At 39.4% G+C, this 17,470-nt stretch overlaps 2 protein-coding genes and 1 long non-coding RNA gene across 10 annotated transcripts in view; 2 read left to right on the top strand and 1 right to left on the bottom strand.

Moving 5' to 3' along the window:
* LPCAT2 (lysophosphatidylcholine acyltransferase 2) overlaps positions 1-9,787 on the top strand; it is a 32,771-nt gene extending 22,984 nt beyond the window's left edge. For both annotated transcript variants that reach the window (XM_037409050.1, XM_037409051.1), the window contains 3 exons: positions 5,908-6,006; positions 7,772-7,913; positions 8,174-9,787. In XM_037409050.1, the coding sequence (XP_037264947.1) occupies positions 5,908-6,006; positions 7,772-7,913; positions 8,174-8,421 (489 nt within the window). In that variant the 3' untranslated portion in view covers positions 8,422-9,787. The remainder of the gene's footprint in view (positions 1-5,907; positions 6,007-7,771; positions 7,914-8,173) is intronic.
* LOC119157794 overlaps positions 1-17,470 on the bottom strand; it is a 786,943-nt gene that overhangs the window by 636,373 nt on the left and 133,100 nt on the right. The gene's annotated exons all lie outside the window — the stretch shown is intronic.
* CAPNS2 (calpain small subunit 2) lies at positions 346-5,892 on the top strand. The gene has a single exon (XM_037409082.1). The coding sequence runs from the start codon at positions 551-553 to the stop codon at positions 1,304-1,306; it is 756 nt and encodes a 251-aa protein (XP_037264979.1). The 5' UTR covers positions 346-550; the 3' UTR covers positions 1,307-5,892.

The raw sequence follows: 17,470 nt of genomic DNA on the forward strand, positions 1-17,470 counted from the left end.
TGTGGCCACCACAATAATTAAGAGCAATCAAGACTCCTTTCACTTCCCTATCTGGCGCAGCAGCAGCAGCAGTGACTAGAATTAACAATATAATGCTTAATTCACTAAAAAGTTGAAGGCATAAAAGACTGCAAGAACAGACAAGACTCTAGTAAGCTTCTGCTACATTCATCTTAAAGGAGATCAGCTTCACTGAGGAACAGGTACAGTAATGTGGCAGGGCTCTTTTCAGATTGCTTCAGTGATGAACACAGGTATTTTGAGACTTTTGCTCTGTGGCTTTCAGCCTCATCATTTGTTTTATTTTTCTAAAAAGATTCTTCAAATCACACAAAGCTAACTATGCAGAGAAGAAGAAAAGAAATAGAGGCGTATCAACAATTGACAGAAACTACCGAGATGACTCTGACAGCTGGAGACATGCACAGACACGGGGAAGTCTAAGCACGCAGATAAGCTGTGTTTTGCCTACGCCCAGCTCAGACGCAGCGCAGCTTCCGAGAGTTACAGAAGCACTGGATCTCTGAGTAACTCCCTTCAAAAAATATTCATGATGTTCCTTGCTAAAGCTTTGCTGAGTGGAGGAAGCGGTAGTGGTAGCGGTCGTGGAGGGAGCCTTGCACGTGGCCTTGGAGATCTCCTAACAGGAGGCGGACGTGGAGCCAATATTGGAGGACTCGTTGGAGGTCTTGTCAATCTTATAAGTGAAGCAGCGGCTCAGTATAATCCAGAGCCACCTCCACCTCCTCGCAATCATTTTACAAATGTGGAGGCTTATGAAAGTGAGGAGATCAGACAGTTTCGTCGCCTTTTTGTCCAGCTGGCTGGAGATGATATGGAAGTGTGTGCCACAGAGCTAAGGGACATCCTAAACAAAGTCGTCTCCAGACATCAAGACTTGAAGACAGATGGCTTTAGCTTAGACACATGCCGTAGCATGGTAGCAGTCATGGATAATGATACAAATGGCAAACTGGGCTTTGAAGAGTTTAAGTATCTGTGGAACAACATCAAGAAATGGCAGTGTGTGTACAAGCAGTATGATACTGATCAGTCAGGCACTGTTGGGAGACCTCAGCTGCCAGGCGCCTTGAAGGCTGCAGGGTTCCACCTGAACGAACAGTTCTGCCAGGTAATCGTGCGCAGGTATGCCGACGAGGACGGCAGCATGGATTTCAACAACTTCATTAGCTGCTTGGTACGACTGGACAGCATGTTCCGGGCCTTCAAGTCCCTGGACCGAAATGGAGATGGGCATATCAAAGTGACCATTGAAGACTGGCTGCAGCTGACCATGTATTCGTGAAGGCACAGCAAAGAAGAATAAGCTTTGTCTGGAAGATACACATGGAAGACTACAATCCTGTACAATAGAACTATAGTCTTTTCCTTGGTCTAAGGCAGATATAGCTAGCGGTAGATAGCCCAGCTTAAAAGTGTTGTGATTCCTTCTGTGCATGCATTAGGCTGCTTTTCTGAAGGGCTTGTGTAAGTTGTCAGTTGGACAGCTGCGTAAGTCTGTCTCTAGACTCTGAAGAGAGGGAATACATTGGAGGATCAAAGCTTAGTCATTTCCTCACATAGAGTGGTATGCATATGAGTAGAACTATTATATAAAAAGCTCATAAATTTGGCATTGTTGTTACTGTTCTGATTTGTCAGCATTTGCTAAGCTGCAATAAAGCTCTGTTTGCCTGAAGGCAATTGCTAGTGAAGAGAATTGTGCAGTTATTTCTAACAAGGGGGAGAACATGAAAGTTGCAATAACTATGGTGATCAATGAATTTACATAATCATATTTAATTTCCTTCCTAATTCTGTTGTTTCATGCTTGTCTGCTGAAGCAAAACCTGCGTATTATTGTCAGTTGTACCTGCTGGCCAGGACAAAATTGAAGAGTTATATAAGGCTACTTTTACAACCTCTTCTCCTTCCTACAGTTCTATGAACTAGTCTTTTCTCTCTTTCCTTCAAGCCTTATTATAGTTATAATGAAAACAGCTTAAAATACTACATGTATATTTAGGGAAGGTTGCTGTAATAACGCAGTCACATAGCAGCCAGCCAGCCAAAATCAACCTCTGACTATCTGAGTTAAATGTTATCAGGGTGCAGCGTCCCACTCAAGCTAGCCACGCAGTTCTGTCTAAGATGTCAGCTTTTGAGTAAAAGAAAAAGGAATAACATGAACTGTAAAAGGTACATTTCTTGGAATTAAGGATCACATAGTTGACGAAAACAGCTCTTGCACTGTAATGTAACATGGCTCTGCTGCTTTAAAAGAAAATTGTCTAGGGTGTGTGCTAGCTGACTGGAATGTGAAAGGATGAGTTGAGTAGTTAGTGCGCAGATGTAAGAGTCCACATGCCCCTGCCCCTCCCCAGGGAGACATCAGTGAATAATTGAGAAATACCACACAATATCTGCAGGGCATCTGAATGCTAATGCGGTACTGTGGTTTGGTTTGGTTTCTAAATTTCCATAGCTTTGATTTCTAAATCTTGCAGTTACAATTGGCAAACAGTATTTTCCAAACCGATGAAATCTCCTCCCTGGTGTACTTGCAGAAGCGTTTTACTTGCAGCTTAGGAAAAAGTAACTTACAACTTTTGCCCCAACTTTCTTTCTCTTTTCTCCTGCACTTTGTTTAATACCAAGCTGGGTGACAGAAACAGTAAAAATATTCATAATGTGCAAATTGTGATGAAAGAGCTCAGTTCCTTCCTAATGGCATTCACCACCCTCCCAGTTAGTCAGTGGAAAAGGACACAGTTATCTGCAGTGGCATTTGGGCTCTGAGTGATGGAAGAGCGAGCACAGGGGAATGTGTGATACCTCCAGGTGAGCACCATCCTACCAGGTAATTCCCCTTTCTGACTAGTTAGAACCTGCACATAGCTACAGACAGTGGAAATTACAGAGCTACAGGAATAGCCTCCTACATGATGAGCCTGGACATGAGCACAAGTGGGGCATCTGCAGTTCCTCCCCAAAATGGTCCACTTGTAGCTTCTCTGTGGTAGCCCTGTAAGCGACTCAGGCTTTACTTAGCTCAACATGAGTGACTAGCACACGCACACATACGCAGTTGATTTTTCCCGTTGCCTGACACAGTGAGAAAAAAGTTGAGGCAGTAGTACTTTAAACTTTATTGACTGCACCTGTCTTGTGGTCCTTGTGCAGCTCTAAATGGAGACTGCTTCTGACAATGCAAATTTTCTTGTTTCCAAAAGCGTAAGATTTACTGCATTATATTAAAAAAAACCCAACAACAAAACCTTAGTTGCCGTAGCCTGCTATAGTGAAAACAGTAGCAGAAAACTGGTTTCCTTAAAGAAAACAAGGGCTGTTGAGCTTACACTATGTTTTGATTATTTTCTATAACACAAATACAAACATCTAAATATTGATGTTTTACTTTGCTGTTTAGAGAATTGGAGCTCAGCTCACATGTTGCTTCTTTAAAATATTCTGAAGTGCGTAGGCTGCAAACACAGGTAGATATGTGTAGAAAAACTACTGCCAGGGCTTGTTTGCAGTGGTGCTACACGAGCACTGAAGGTTCTCCTGCATTTTCAGCTTAACTCCCATCTCTTTTTTTCCAGGCAACAACCCTATCATTTTTCCTCAACCAAAAATGCCAGAGCATTTGGAAGTTAGCCAGCGTCCTAGGGTTTAGTAGAGCTAGTCACAACATGATCTTGCAAGTACAGTAACTTTATATCCTACTCAAGTGGCTGGAGTTCTGTCTGTCAGGTTGCACTCAGTTTTGATTACTGGGTTTTAGCACTTAAATGAAAGTAATGTGACCCTTATTAGCTTTTGTCATTTTTCCACGTGCAGACACAGCTGTGTTAACTTGTTGCAGAATTTGTTTAATGAGACTATTTTAGTTAAAGTTTACTTTCCAATTCTTTTCTTGTGATACATATTCTTAACTTTAAAAATAAATTAAAAAAAATATTCTGATCGCATCACACAATTCTTTGCTAAGAATACAGCCTACAAAACTGTCCAAAAATAATATTCCATGGAACTTTGAACAATTATTATCTACACTCTTGCTTCAGTTGTTTTAAGTTTATAATGATATATTTTAAAGTTCAATCTGTTATCTCTGTTATGAGAACTATGACGTGGCCAAAACATTTAAAGTCAAACTGTGCAGTATGGTGAGAGCACAGATTTGTAAATAAAACAGCATTTATGAGAGACCATTGTCCTTTTCTGATGATTAAAAGCTGTAAAAAATTATATCCCTTAGACACACACGAAAGTAACTTAAAGATTATTCATATCTTTCCTAAAAAGTTTCCCTAAAATTCACAGGATTTTAAAGCACAAGATCTTCAAAGTTTGCATGTCTTCAAAAAAGACCGGTTAGACCATCAATATAAAGAAATAACAATTGTATGTGCAAAACAGTCCTGAAGTGGTTTTGAAGGCTAAATAAAGTTGTATCTTAGCAGTTTTTTATCCTGTCAAATACATAGCTTGATAAAGAAAAATTAGTACTGAACACATTATTACACATACTGTGTTAATCAAGAACTATCTTAAACCCTACATTCAACAACAGAAATACCTACTTCATAGAACCCAAGATTTTCAAAGCACTCTACAGAGCAGCCTTAGCGTTTCTCCACTGGCAAGCTCCACATTCTACTATTCAGGACCAGAAAGCCACAAACAGAAAGGTTAAGGTTGGTATGCTCAAGTGGGCATTGGAGTTTGGTAGAAGAGACAGAAATAGAATCTAGATCTGGCTGTTCACCACAGATTTACCCAGGAGACCACCCCTCTCTTGCTTGTCTGAAAAAGTTTTGTGCTATTCTCAGACTTGGGGAGTCAACTTTTTAATTTTTTTTTCTTCTTGGAATGTACAACACATTAACCACAAAGGGAACTCTGCTTTACACTTTTGCTTGCTTTTAATATGTTTTTGATGACTGCCCTTATTGTCGATGTTCCAAACTGTGAGCTAGTAGCCATCTCCACGATGCTTTCATTAACTACCCTGTGTCCGTTGCCTAACTCTCATATACGGCTTTTCTCCAGACAGAATGTTTCCCCAAAACCCCAAGAAATTTTCAGTGTCGTCACAGAAACACTATTGACTTAAGCATGTATTTCAACAGGCATCTCCCGTTTTCCCTATCTGCAAATATAATGCAGCTTATGTAGAATTAATCACAAATCCCATCAAAGCAAGCTTCAAATGTTTTGTTGATGCAGCTTTGTAGTTAACGCATGGAAATGTTCCTTCAGATCAAAACTGGAATTATCAGAGAGGCTGTTACAATGAATTCATTGCATTTCTGGCTTAAAAGGTAGGACGGTGTATTGGCTTCAAAATAGTATGTAGGGCAATGCATTTGCTTCAAAGAAAGGCTTAAGATAGACCATGTAGATTTACTGCATCAGGCTGTCCTTTTGCTGGCATATATTTTATTGCTGAAGGTTCTTAGGAAGAATTAACTCAAGGCAACAGCTTCACTGTTGGCCTGTTTATTCTAGGATGTTGCATGGGTCTCTGAACTTCAAGCAAGTGCCGGTGCTACATGAACTGTTACAGTTACCTTAAACACCTCAGTTCTTGTTTGAGACTTCTGGGAGTTCCATATACCTAAGCAAAACTTGTGGGTTGTTTTAAGTCTTCTGTTTTGTTTAGCTGTTTATAAGACAGAAATTGATACCCAGTTTTTATCTGTTGAAGATACGTACATTGCTATGTCAGCCCTTGTATTATATATATTTAGCAAGCTGTTAGTATTTTTTCCAGGAAGAATAAATAGCTCTAGTGTTGTAAACTGTCTTAATGCATGTTGTATAGTTGATTTGTACAACAGCTTTTAAAGTGATTTGCAATATCAGCTATAACTACTGCCATGTGTATTTTGGTTACAGAATGGAGATGGCACCATCGACTTCAGAGAATATGTAATTGGTTTGTCTATTCTTTGTAACCCAGCCAACACAGAAGAGACTATTCGGATGGCATTTAAGGTAAGTTCAATTTGGTGTAAATCTGCAAACCTGACAAATCAAGACTGACTGTAAATATGTTAGCTTTCAAGTCATAAGTTTATAGCTTCAATCTGTTATGCAAATGTGAGTAATACTCTTAAACCAATTGACATTTGGAGTGTGAAGGGGAAGGGGAGGATTGCAGGCATCATAGAAGAGGGTTTCAAAAGCCATGTAAAGGCACTAATGAATATGTAACTTGGCAGGCTAACTCCAAAAATGATTCAGCAGCACTTGCAGTTTTTTCGCCTGAGGTTTTTTCTGCTGTGATTCTTCAATGTCACAAGTAGACAATAGATGGAGCAATATCCTTTTGTGGGTCAAGCACTCAGTAGAGTCACAGTTGTTAACAGAGTGGAGGGATTGAGAAGGGCTGCTCAGGACTGGTACATCCGAACTCGGGCTGCATCTAAGATGTATTGGTTTGTATTGTGGCGTCTTGGTAGTACAGACAGTCAAGGAGCAGTAGCTCCTTTCAGATCCCAGGTACAGGCAGGTAATGTGTGACCAGGGATGCCCAGGTTGTCAGTCCCTGAATGGGAAAATGCTTGAGTGACTTCTTTTTTTCCAGTAGATCTTTGACACAGATGCAGTATTTTACCCACTAATCTGTTCTTATGAAACATATTGAACAATGTATTGAGATATGGATCCTGTTCACCTTAAACTGGGTACTTTTTTGTACTGATGGGTACTCTGAAGTACCAGAATTCTTATGACGATCCCTTATATCTACTGGCTTCTTTACAGATAAGCACTACAGCTGTTCAAAGTGATTTGTGCATTTTCAGGGATGAAATAACTACAGATTCCTATGAAGAAGCAAGCCTAGGAGCTATTTTTGCTGTTTCACTGTTTTGTTTTCTAGACTATACTTTTCAGTATCTTAACAGTTGTGCTGATAAAATCAATAATTTGTTTTAATTCCTGATTTCAGCAGGAAGTTACTGGTTCAGCTGGTGAAAGCCTGTTTCAGTCTGAAATGGAACTATGCGTTTCCTTTTGCAACTTGTTTTCTTTACCACTACATGTACTTCCCTTCACAATGGGAACGTTTGCCTGTAGCAAGTACTTAAGAATTACAGCCATCTATCCCTTGTATTTCTCAAGGGGTTGATTCAGAGCTGATGCTTACTGTCACTGCGTTGGGAAGGATGGGATGATCAGTGCACATCTACTGCCTGCATTCCAGTCAGCAAAATTACTTGTTAATTACAATAATTCCTTAGTGGCCAATTGATCACATGTACTAAAATAGGTATTTTATGCCAGAGCATAAACTGTGGCAAGTGTAATATGATGGCAGATGTGCCATAACTTAATGACAGTGAAGACTAAAACCTGAGATGTTCCAGTGTAGAGTGGTTGAATCCAGTAAACCCTTAGCATAGCTTATGGTGACAAAACCCATAAACTTTTGTTTAAGTTTTGTTTTTTTCAGTTTAATATGAGTTTTATTACTGAACTAATGCTGTGAGTTTTCTTTGTTGTGGCAGAATGTTCTAATCCCAACTATAACATGGACATTGCTCTGCTAAGTGTCTGCTTAGTCTTACTCCAGAGAAAATACATAAAAACTTTTGCAGGAGAAAGTAGCTGAGGTGCAACCAGTCTCTTCAAATCCCAGGCACTGCTGGCAGATTGTGTCTTGAATACTAGAAACCTCATATGGGTAGCTAATGTGTACAGAAGGCTCATAGGCAAACTGACGCTGAAATATTTCTACACGATATGTCTTTTCCAGCTCTTTGACATGGATGAGGATGGCACGATAACAGAAGATGAGTTCGCTTCCATCATTCAGTCAGCTCTGGGGGTGCCTGAGCTTGATGTTTCTATGCTCTTTAAAGAAATAGATGCAGATGATACTGGGAAGCTGTCCTATGGTAAGTTACGTCCTTTTGTAACAAAGAGCACTCTGACAGTTGAGTTTTCTACCTTTTTTGTCCCTGAAGTTATCCGATGGTTCTCATACCGTGTTTCTTTGGAAAACTGTTGAAGCACAGACCTGGATACTTTGTGTGACACGCCTGAGATGCTTCGGAGGAAAGTCACTGGAGATCACCTTCAGTACAAAAAGCAGGCACTGAAACTTTCTTTGATTCTGTTGCTGCACTACATTATCTGTGTTTTTTGTATTTTTCAGATGAGTTCAAGAACTTTGCACTCAAGCATCCAGAATATGCCAAGTTGTTTACTACATACCTAGACCTACAGAGATACCAGTTAGATATGTTGGAGGAAGATGACATTGAGTCACCTGAAGTCAAACACAGTCCAGTTAGAAAAAGTGCAATCCCAGTCTCAGAAACAACACCAACTGCAAGAAATAAAGTCTGTCCTGAAGGCAATGAAGAGGATAACTCAAGTACCTCTGACAAAAAGGATGACTGAGAAGAGTTAAAGAATTCAGCTCTTGAATTCTACAGAATTTTTTTCTCCAGCTGTTCATAAGCACAACTGATACAAAAGAGATGGAAGTTACAATTTAAAAAAATGTTTCTTTTTTTTTACTTTGATATCAGGAGGAGTTATTCCTCTTTGAATGAAAGGGAAAAACCACTGTAACTATTCTACCGTTGATGTCACAGTACTGGGAATGTTGTTCACTGTCTTCCAAGTCCATGCTTCCACAAGAGTAACAGATGTGCTAAGAGGGGTAAGAGGCTTCAGCACTGCTGTGACCTCTCCACTTGTGTAAAAAAAAGTGGAATTTTTGGTGCTGCTGTATTCCTCTACATCCCCAACATATCTTAAGGGGAAAAAAATGATGCCATAGTGGTTTAATTTGCAATATCCCTTAGCCTTTGCCGAGTTTCTGAGAGACACAAATAAGTTACAAGAAGCTGAGAGTTGAAGCTGGTGGTTTCTTTTAGCTGTCCTTAGATTTCCCTTAACTACTTGTCAACTATAAAGCCTAAGCTTCTGAACAAGACATGCTGATTCACTGATGTTAACAGAAACAGCTTTAGGCTTAAAGGCTAGTTAAAGATGGAAATGGCTGCACTTCTAACAACAAAAAACTGATTGGAATTCCAGGATAGCAGCTCACAGTCCACAGGAAAATGCAGACAATAAGACCCAAGAATTAATGGACTATTTCAAAATAAATAGAATATTGTTTACAGTAACAACTGTTCAGCATCACATTAGGAGGAACATTTCAGGCTTCAGCATATTTTTATTCTAATAATTGTCAACAAAGGAATGTGATCTTGCAGTGCAAAACTTAACAAGGCAAATATGCTGTCAAGCCATAGTTCTAGTAGTTGGTATCTACTCTGAAGTTGTCTCCTAGAAACCATGTTTGCATTACTGTGCCATTACTCAATGTGTTCTTAGGGTCTGATTCAAAACCAAGCTCCTTCTAGTCAATGATTGAGTATGTTTTGCCTCAGTCCCCTCTAGTGCACTGAAAATTGGGCCAGCACCTTTTTCTATCCTTCATCTTAATGCACTTTATGCAGCATTTAAAACATATAGGTATTTATGCAAATATTTCTACATAAAAACTTGGAAGGGGTGGGGTGACAGGATACTTTCAAATTAAAGCTGAGTTGAGCAAAGCCTAGAATGTCTAGTACCAAAAATAACCAATTTTCAGAAGGTTTTCCTATGTGAAATGGTAACCTCTGCCTCATAAGTTATTGCTTGCATTGTCTGGCTGCAAGCTCATAGCCATGTTTAATCTGTGTTTATAATTGTGCCTATCCTGATGTTTCACGTGCTTAAAATAAATCTATATTTTTAAAAGACTTTACTTGAACAGCTAAGTCTTTTCAGTACAGTGGGAAGGGTACTCTGGCTACCTTAAGGGGCTGGGGGGGGGATTTCCAGGAAATCATCCTTATGATGTCTTACCTTGATAAACATGGTGAAACCTGAAGTTGTCACTTTTAGTTCTGAGTGTGATAGCACTTTTCTTTATGGTAAGGCTAGAAAAGTAGGACAGGACTCATGCTCTTCCGAAGACTTACTTCTGTTGACTGCCTCAGCAAGACAAGATACGATAGAAGATTCGCATATATGTGGAAAGATACCTCTGTTTTGTGATGGAAAATAAGGCATCACCATTTACACGTAAAACGAGTGACCTTAACCACAGTTGAGAAGTAATCATGGCTTTGTGTAATAGATTAGGAGAGGATTTTCTTTCACTTTAAAGAAGAATCAGGAGTTACCCTAACCTGGCTGTCCAGTTAGCTGGAATAAATGTTAATTCTTTGGCAAGGACGCTTTTACCTAGCATGTTAACCGAAGTCCTTAGCTTTTCAACCAGCAGTAATCTTTTCAAAGAAGACAACTTGTATTCCAAACAGTAAGAGAAAGGGGTGAGCAAAGATGACAAAGACAACCATGTCGAGGTCTTGGAATGCCAAGGGTGCCTTACGCACGCTGCTGTTGAATCCAGCCGCATTCAGCAACTGAAGGACTGGGCTGCCCAATAGTGTAACATATTTAGGATCAGTGATTTTATTGAAACCTGCAAGTCATACAAGTGCTTTGCAATTAAAGCTAAAAATACTGTGTATATAAATCTACATATCCCAATGGTTTAAGGAGGAAACGCCATAAATGGGTTTGGTATGTAGCAGTGATTCAACTGTGCTCTGAAAAGAAATCAGCTAAACGCTAGAGACACTAACTCAATATGCACACATCTGCTTGATGTGCGGGAAGGGAATACATTAATTTCTAGGCATCATTGTGCCTCAGGGAGCTTTTAAAAGGACCAAACTAGAAGCAGTCTGCAATAAACGGGCATTACATTAAGTGGCAGAGCAGGAACTAAACAGGAGGAGAAGGTTAAAAACACTAAAGAGAAAATGGTTCTCAATCAGGCATTGAGGGATGACACCTTTCTGCCTGAGGCTTCCTGAGGTGCAAGTTCTTAAGTCTGCAGACTGCTTAAGGATCATTTTGAGTCCTGCACAGTAGAGCTTATGGAAAGTTATATTTAGTCCCATGTCACTGTAGAAAACATCATTTATTTAATCATTATTTCTCTGTCATGCTGTAACATGGATTTGATAAATTCTTCACAGATACCAAAATAAGACACTGTGACGTATTTAGAAACTCGAGCAAGCAAGAAACCAAACAAGGGTGAGAATCAGACACGGACAAGAAGAAAACACGCTAATTCTCAAGAACAGAGGCCCATGGGGTGCTGTTTCTTATGTTTGCTGATAGCTATGTATATACACTATTAATAAATCTCATTTACATTTTTTAAAAGCTAGGCTCCTGTTTCTAAACACATGGAAGGTGATGGTGGGTCACCTAGAAAAGTGGACCTTCTTTGTTCACCCTGGAACCAGGAAGATATTAATACTACAGATCCCGATCAATTTGTGTAAGGAAGATGAATCAACAGGGTCTCCACTGGCCACACCGGGGTTTGATTGCTGAGGGAAAGATCTTCTGATCCAAGAAAATTAAAACTGTATTTGTACTTCCTTTGCTCTTTCAGTGCCACTGCCTAAATAAAAGTAGAAATAGAGATAACACATCCAGGTTTCATGTCAGATCATACTACTATAAGGTCTGGTCCGAAACTACCAAAATCACATGCCCATCAGTAGAAGAGCAGTAACACTTCGATGGGAAGCATCTGCAAATGGATCTCCTATTTTCACAGTCAGTAGCTGTGCAGCATCAGCCAGAGGTACCAAGCCAGGCAGTGGCTGCTGCTTCAGAGCTTTTGTATTCATCTACATCAGAACAAGTTAGGTGCCAACACATATTCCCACCGTGTTCCTGTGGGTGTTGCCTCCTCTTCCTCATCAGCTCACTCCATATTGTGCAGGGAAAAAATTTCTGTAATTCCCAAATGGTTTGCAAAGGAAATTTTGCAAGACAGCTGTATGCTGTTCAACCCCTCTCAAGAGCCTGGCAGGATGAAGAGCCCTGGAAGTTCAAAGAATGGTCACGTTGTGTGACAAGTCTAATGATCATTCATAGGACTGCTGCACAGGGTAAGGGCTGCTTGGTCATATCTGTCACCTACCTAGCAATTCCCATCTAAAACAAAGTGTTCCCCGGGTATCAGAAGTCTGAGAAACATTTGTTGAGATCTTTTTTTCTATGGTGGTCAGCATGCCAGGGCCCTATTCCTGGGTAATTCCTCAGGCACTATGCCAGTGCAAATAAATATGCCATTCTGCCTCAGCAGGTTTCTGGTAGTGTTTGCATTGGTGCCAAGGGCTACTCAGAATGCATGGATGTGGAAAATCAGGGTCTGAAGCTTAGAAACTAAATGTAAAAAATGTCACCGCATGCACAAACACACCCACAACTCCTCTGTGGACAGTCTGCCTGTGAACTGTTTGACACAGCCTTCAACAAGGAAAGCAGCCTGAGATTTCATGCTGAGAATTACATAGTTCTCACTTTGAGAATGCCACAGGAAAAAAAAAAATTCAAATCTGTTTCAAAGAAAGGCTTGGAAGGTTTGTAGTTACACTCTCTTTGATTTGCTAGGAAGGTTGGACTCTGATCAGTGGCCTTCGACTTACCTTTTTCCTGTTGGTTTCACATCCCTTGGAACAGTCTACCTTTCCCTCTACTTTCTCCCTCCATGTTTCCACCTAAAATGTAGCTACTACCATTAAAAGATGTATTCCACAATGACAAGAGTTAAGAAGTTGTAAGATTAAAACATAAAAGTTACTGAATTGGGAGGGATTCAGGGGGCATATGCAGTATTCAGGTAACTACTTCTACTGGTCTGCAGTAACAGCAAACTTGTCAAAGGTTGCAAGGGATTTTAATGACATTTAATTAATTAATTTTAAATCTTTACTCAATGAAATAACATTTATTAGACTGACTAGCAGTAGGGAGACGTCTGTCAGCAGTGCTTAAGTTGGCAGACTCTCTGTTACTATACATAGCCAGAGAGGCAGAAAGTAAACATCTTATAGGATTAGCAGCTATGTTCATAGCTGAGATGAAATTTGGACATTTCATTAGTCTAAGATTGATTCTGACATTTCATAAAGCCAAAATGCAAACAAAAAAATGTGTCTGATATAAATACAGTATGCAGCACTTACACAGATAAAGTTCAAGAAGCGCAGTAGGTTTAGTGCCGTGACAAAGGAAATACAGAAGGGTCATTTAAGGACCCAACTTCTGCTAAGCACTCAGGTGTATGCTTAATCCTGTGGGCATCAACCAGATACTTTGTACTTACTAAAAGCACATAATAATACTAATAATTAGAAGACAGGAAAAATTTCCATGGCTAGTTATTGTCAGTGGTGGTAAGAATCACACAGCCCTCACCAAGGAAAATCACAACTGATTAAATTTTATGAAAGTTTTCAATTATTGTGCCATCTTCTTAGCTTAAGATATTCTGTAACAACCACAGAATGGTGAGACTTCAAAGCCACATGACACTGTTATCATGGGAAATACTTCATTACCTCAGCCAGGCACTACCTACTGGTAAGTCCCCCATGCTGCAACAGGTTGAAAGTGAATATATGCCCCTCCTCTATCCTCACATCAAAGTTGTACTTTTTCATGATATTACATGCTTTAATGTGCTGAAAGTAAATCAATGATATTAATTATTTCATCAGTTCATTTTTATTAGACTATCTAGAAAACATTCTATTGAAACTCTTCTTTTGCATGTTAAAATGAGGTTTAAGTGAGGCTTATCTTTTAAAACTACACCTGCAGGTGCATTGCTTTTCTCTAAACGGGGCACAGGTAAAAGTATGTCTCCCTAGTTTCTAGAAGTCTCCTTGAGTGTGTAATCTCTTGATGCTATGCAATGGCTGCATGAGACTTGATTTAGTGGTGTAACAGTACTACAATAGGAACCATTGAAACAAGTCATAGGTTTTACAAAGGAGATTGGGGAATTTGTATTTTCTAGGAATTGTGAGCAAAATCAAGACATTTTAAGAATGTTACTTAGTTAACTTTTAATTGTGAACTTGGTGTTAGCAAAAATACCCGATAAACACACTAAAAATCCTTCCCTTCCCATAAACCCAGAAAACAGAATTTGTTTGCAAAGTGAGAATTCATTAAACTAAACATCGTTAAAGGCCTCTGCAGAGGAAGACTACACAGCCTTGCCGGACAATCTAGTCCATTCCTTAACAATTCCATTCCTTAACAATTTCTATTGGAAAAGTTTTTCTCATGGTCTAACCTGAATACTTCTGCAGCTGAAGACATTAGGTCTTCTGTTCACCTTGCTTAAGGAGAATTGATTGATTTCAATTTCTATTGCTCTGCGGGGTAACTATTTATATCTGTACATACCTATATCCAGAGCTTATCATCACGCCTGTTTCACTCTTGCATCTCCCAGCCTGCCTTTCTTAAGCCAAAAAGCAAAACCTCTTTTTTTTTTTCCTCACAGGCTGCACTTTTTAGACTACTGATTATTTTCATTTAGGTTCACCAGGGACAGCCCTACCATTCCTCAGTACACTAGAAGGCTTTCTTTCCATAGTTTGCAGTTGATATTCCTGCTCATACACAGCATAAAGCTTGGCTTTTCTAAAAACCCACAGCCTTGCCTACTCATACACAGCTATCGCCAATCTGTAAGCCCTAGACCCTCTTCCAAAGAGCTGCTCCTTAACCAGCCTCGCCCTTGCTCTCTTCCTACAACTGCTCATTCCTGCCTACTGCAGTATCTTAGCCTTATCCTTACAGAAGTTAAAAGACAAGTTTATCAAGAACATTTTGATCAGTTCAGATTATTATTAAAAAGAGCTTTCTTCTTAAAAAAAAAAAAACAACAAAAAAAACCCTTCCCTTTTGTTAAGGACATTATCTTCCTAAAACTTCACTAAGCATCTGACAGTGCACTAGGAGCAAAGCACTACCAACTAGAGAGACATGATGAAAGCTTAGAGGCTATAATTGTTCAAAAAGAATAATAATTTCCTTTTCAAAGGTAAACATCAGCCTTGCAGACAAAGATAAGGCCGAGTGCACAATTAGATACGCGAGTCTGTGTTTCTGCTCATATCTCCTGATATCAAAGATTGCAGGAAAATTCAAAATGTTTTTTTAAAACGTAAAAAAGAAATGAACAGGAAAAAGTGTAGGAGACTAGAAGGAGTCATACCAGAACTGCCAGCAGCTTTTAGGAAAGCTGTTTTCCTCAATGCCGGAAGTCTTTGAAACGGGAGATAACCAGCCATGAACTACAGCAGCCGTTCAAAGCAGAAATAATTTAAAATGTTTACATTTTGTATGCTGTTCTTTTGAATGAAAGCATGCCAACGTCCATAATGTTATTTAATTACATGTCTTTGACAGCATGTCTCTTGTAAGCAGAACAGTATATTGTCAATATACACTGGGGAGAGAGGAACAGAGGCATTTTCACCTATACAGTTTGAATGCAGGTTTGAACTATTATTAACTCAAAGCCACACTAAACCTAAAACAGCCTTTGAAATAAATACAAGCAGGAGCCATTCTTTCTACCTTGGCTATTGCCATTTTTAAAGGAAAAAGTTTATGCTTTATAGAGTGGAAACTTCTCTTTGAGTAGAAAAGATACTTCGTGGACCAAAGAGAACCAGCCCTTCAGACAATGACAAGGAAGAGGAGACACCTTTGACAAAACTCTCCATTGTTATTAATTTTATTACAATAAGTTCACTGCTCTAGCAGAAGAAACAGCCATTGAACTAAGTATTGTATAAGGCACATAATAAGGGGTTCTATCTTCCCTGGACATTTAACAGTTTATAAATAGACAAGGCAAAAGGAAAGCGACTACCTTGCCAAGAGTTACACAGGAGGGTACCAGCACAGCAAAGATAGAAATAACAAGTGTTCTGACTGCGGAATAAGTGAATTACCCATGGGTGCTCGTGGTGTCCCAAACCCTGTAATCAAATATGACATTCTTTGCTTTAACACTCCCACTGATTTTTTTAATTTTTTTTTTCAGATGCAAGAAGGCAAACCGCATCAGATCACAAAAAGCACAGATTAAACAGAGTTGATCTTTGATGGCAAGATGGTGCATTTAGACTCTTTTAGCATCTTTTTCCCTACCAAAATACTTGTACTTCTCACCTGCAGCTATCTCTGACTTGCTTGCTTTGACTAGGCATTTTCAGTGATATCAAGCCTGATTCTTTCCACCATGACTTGGTGCATGCTAAGGCGCAAAATAAAAAGATCTCAGGTGTCCATACAGTTACACAGGGGTACGTAGGCAAGTCCTGCCCTAGCAGACACTGGCCCGTCAGCACCGGTCAGTGTCTGACCTTGTGGTGGAGTCATTCAGTCTCAATTTACTCTTCTTCCAGCCTGATGTGAACCATTTCACAGTAGACAGAAAACCCTTCCCCTCCACCTAATCTCTTATTATTTTCCCAAGTGGAGTCCATCTAGCTTACATCAAAGAACTGGTCTCATTAAGCCATTGTTTTATAAGTCTGCTAATATTTTTCCTGTCCATAATACAGAAGACACTGCTGATAGAAATATGTCAACAGGAAAACAAACAGGCAGCATTTGACATGCTATTAGTCCAAGTCTGGGTGGATAAATAAATCATAGATCAAATATTCATAAGGGGGAAGACACTGTTTATTTCCACTGGATTCATTACGCACACATCTCCCATCCAGCACAGTGACAAACACATCCCACAAAAAGGATGTCACAATGTACCCAAGAAAGGACTGTTGATGCGACGAGGACAATGTTTTCCCTCCTTAGAAAGTGCTTCAGTCTTTTGGGAATATATCACCCCGGTCATAAAAAACAAAGCCAGCTAGAAGTGTCCTTTAGCTATACCACTGTGTAAGGCAGGGTAATTCATCAAGACTGAATCATTCTTAATGACTGGATGTTTCTCTGCAAACAATTTGTGCTGTAAGTGCAATAAATATTAAGTATTTCATCCCTTTCTTTAAAATACTGAAACTTCCACGCTATTCTTAGATGAAAAATATATTCTAATCTTATCCTGCTCCTGCATCAGACCTACCCATCAGGGTAGCCCACCGTCTTCTAACTGAGAAAATACATAATAACTTAATGACATTAAGTTTTTCAGCCCATGATGCTCTCCATAATAGATGATACTGATACAGCAAAACTGAACCAAATTTACTTTGGCAACACATTAGTAAAGAAACCACGTCAGCAAAAGTTTCAGATGCAACCTTAAGTATAATAAAACCAGGATGATAAGGTTAGCATCTTCTCTTCCTAAAAACAGTGCTATTGCAATCAGGTCACCCAAACTCTAAGGAATAAAATACTTATCCATGAGGAGTCTTCAGTTACTAGAACTCTATAGCTCATGTCTTTAGTGGTGAAACAAACCATCAAACAAGAATATTAATTTTGAGTTAGAAGTCTGCCACTAGACAGATATCTGTGACCCACTGGTGGCATCCACTCTCAGACAGCAGGGAATCATTAAAAAAAAAAA

The sequence above is a fragment of the Falco rusticolus genome, chromosome 15, assembly GCF_015220075.1.
Source record: "Falco rusticolus isolate bFalRus1 chromosome 15, bFalRus1.pri, whole genome shotgun sequence".
Lineage (NCBI taxonomy): Eukaryota > Metazoa > Chordata > Aves > Falconiformes > Falconidae > Falco > Falco rusticolus.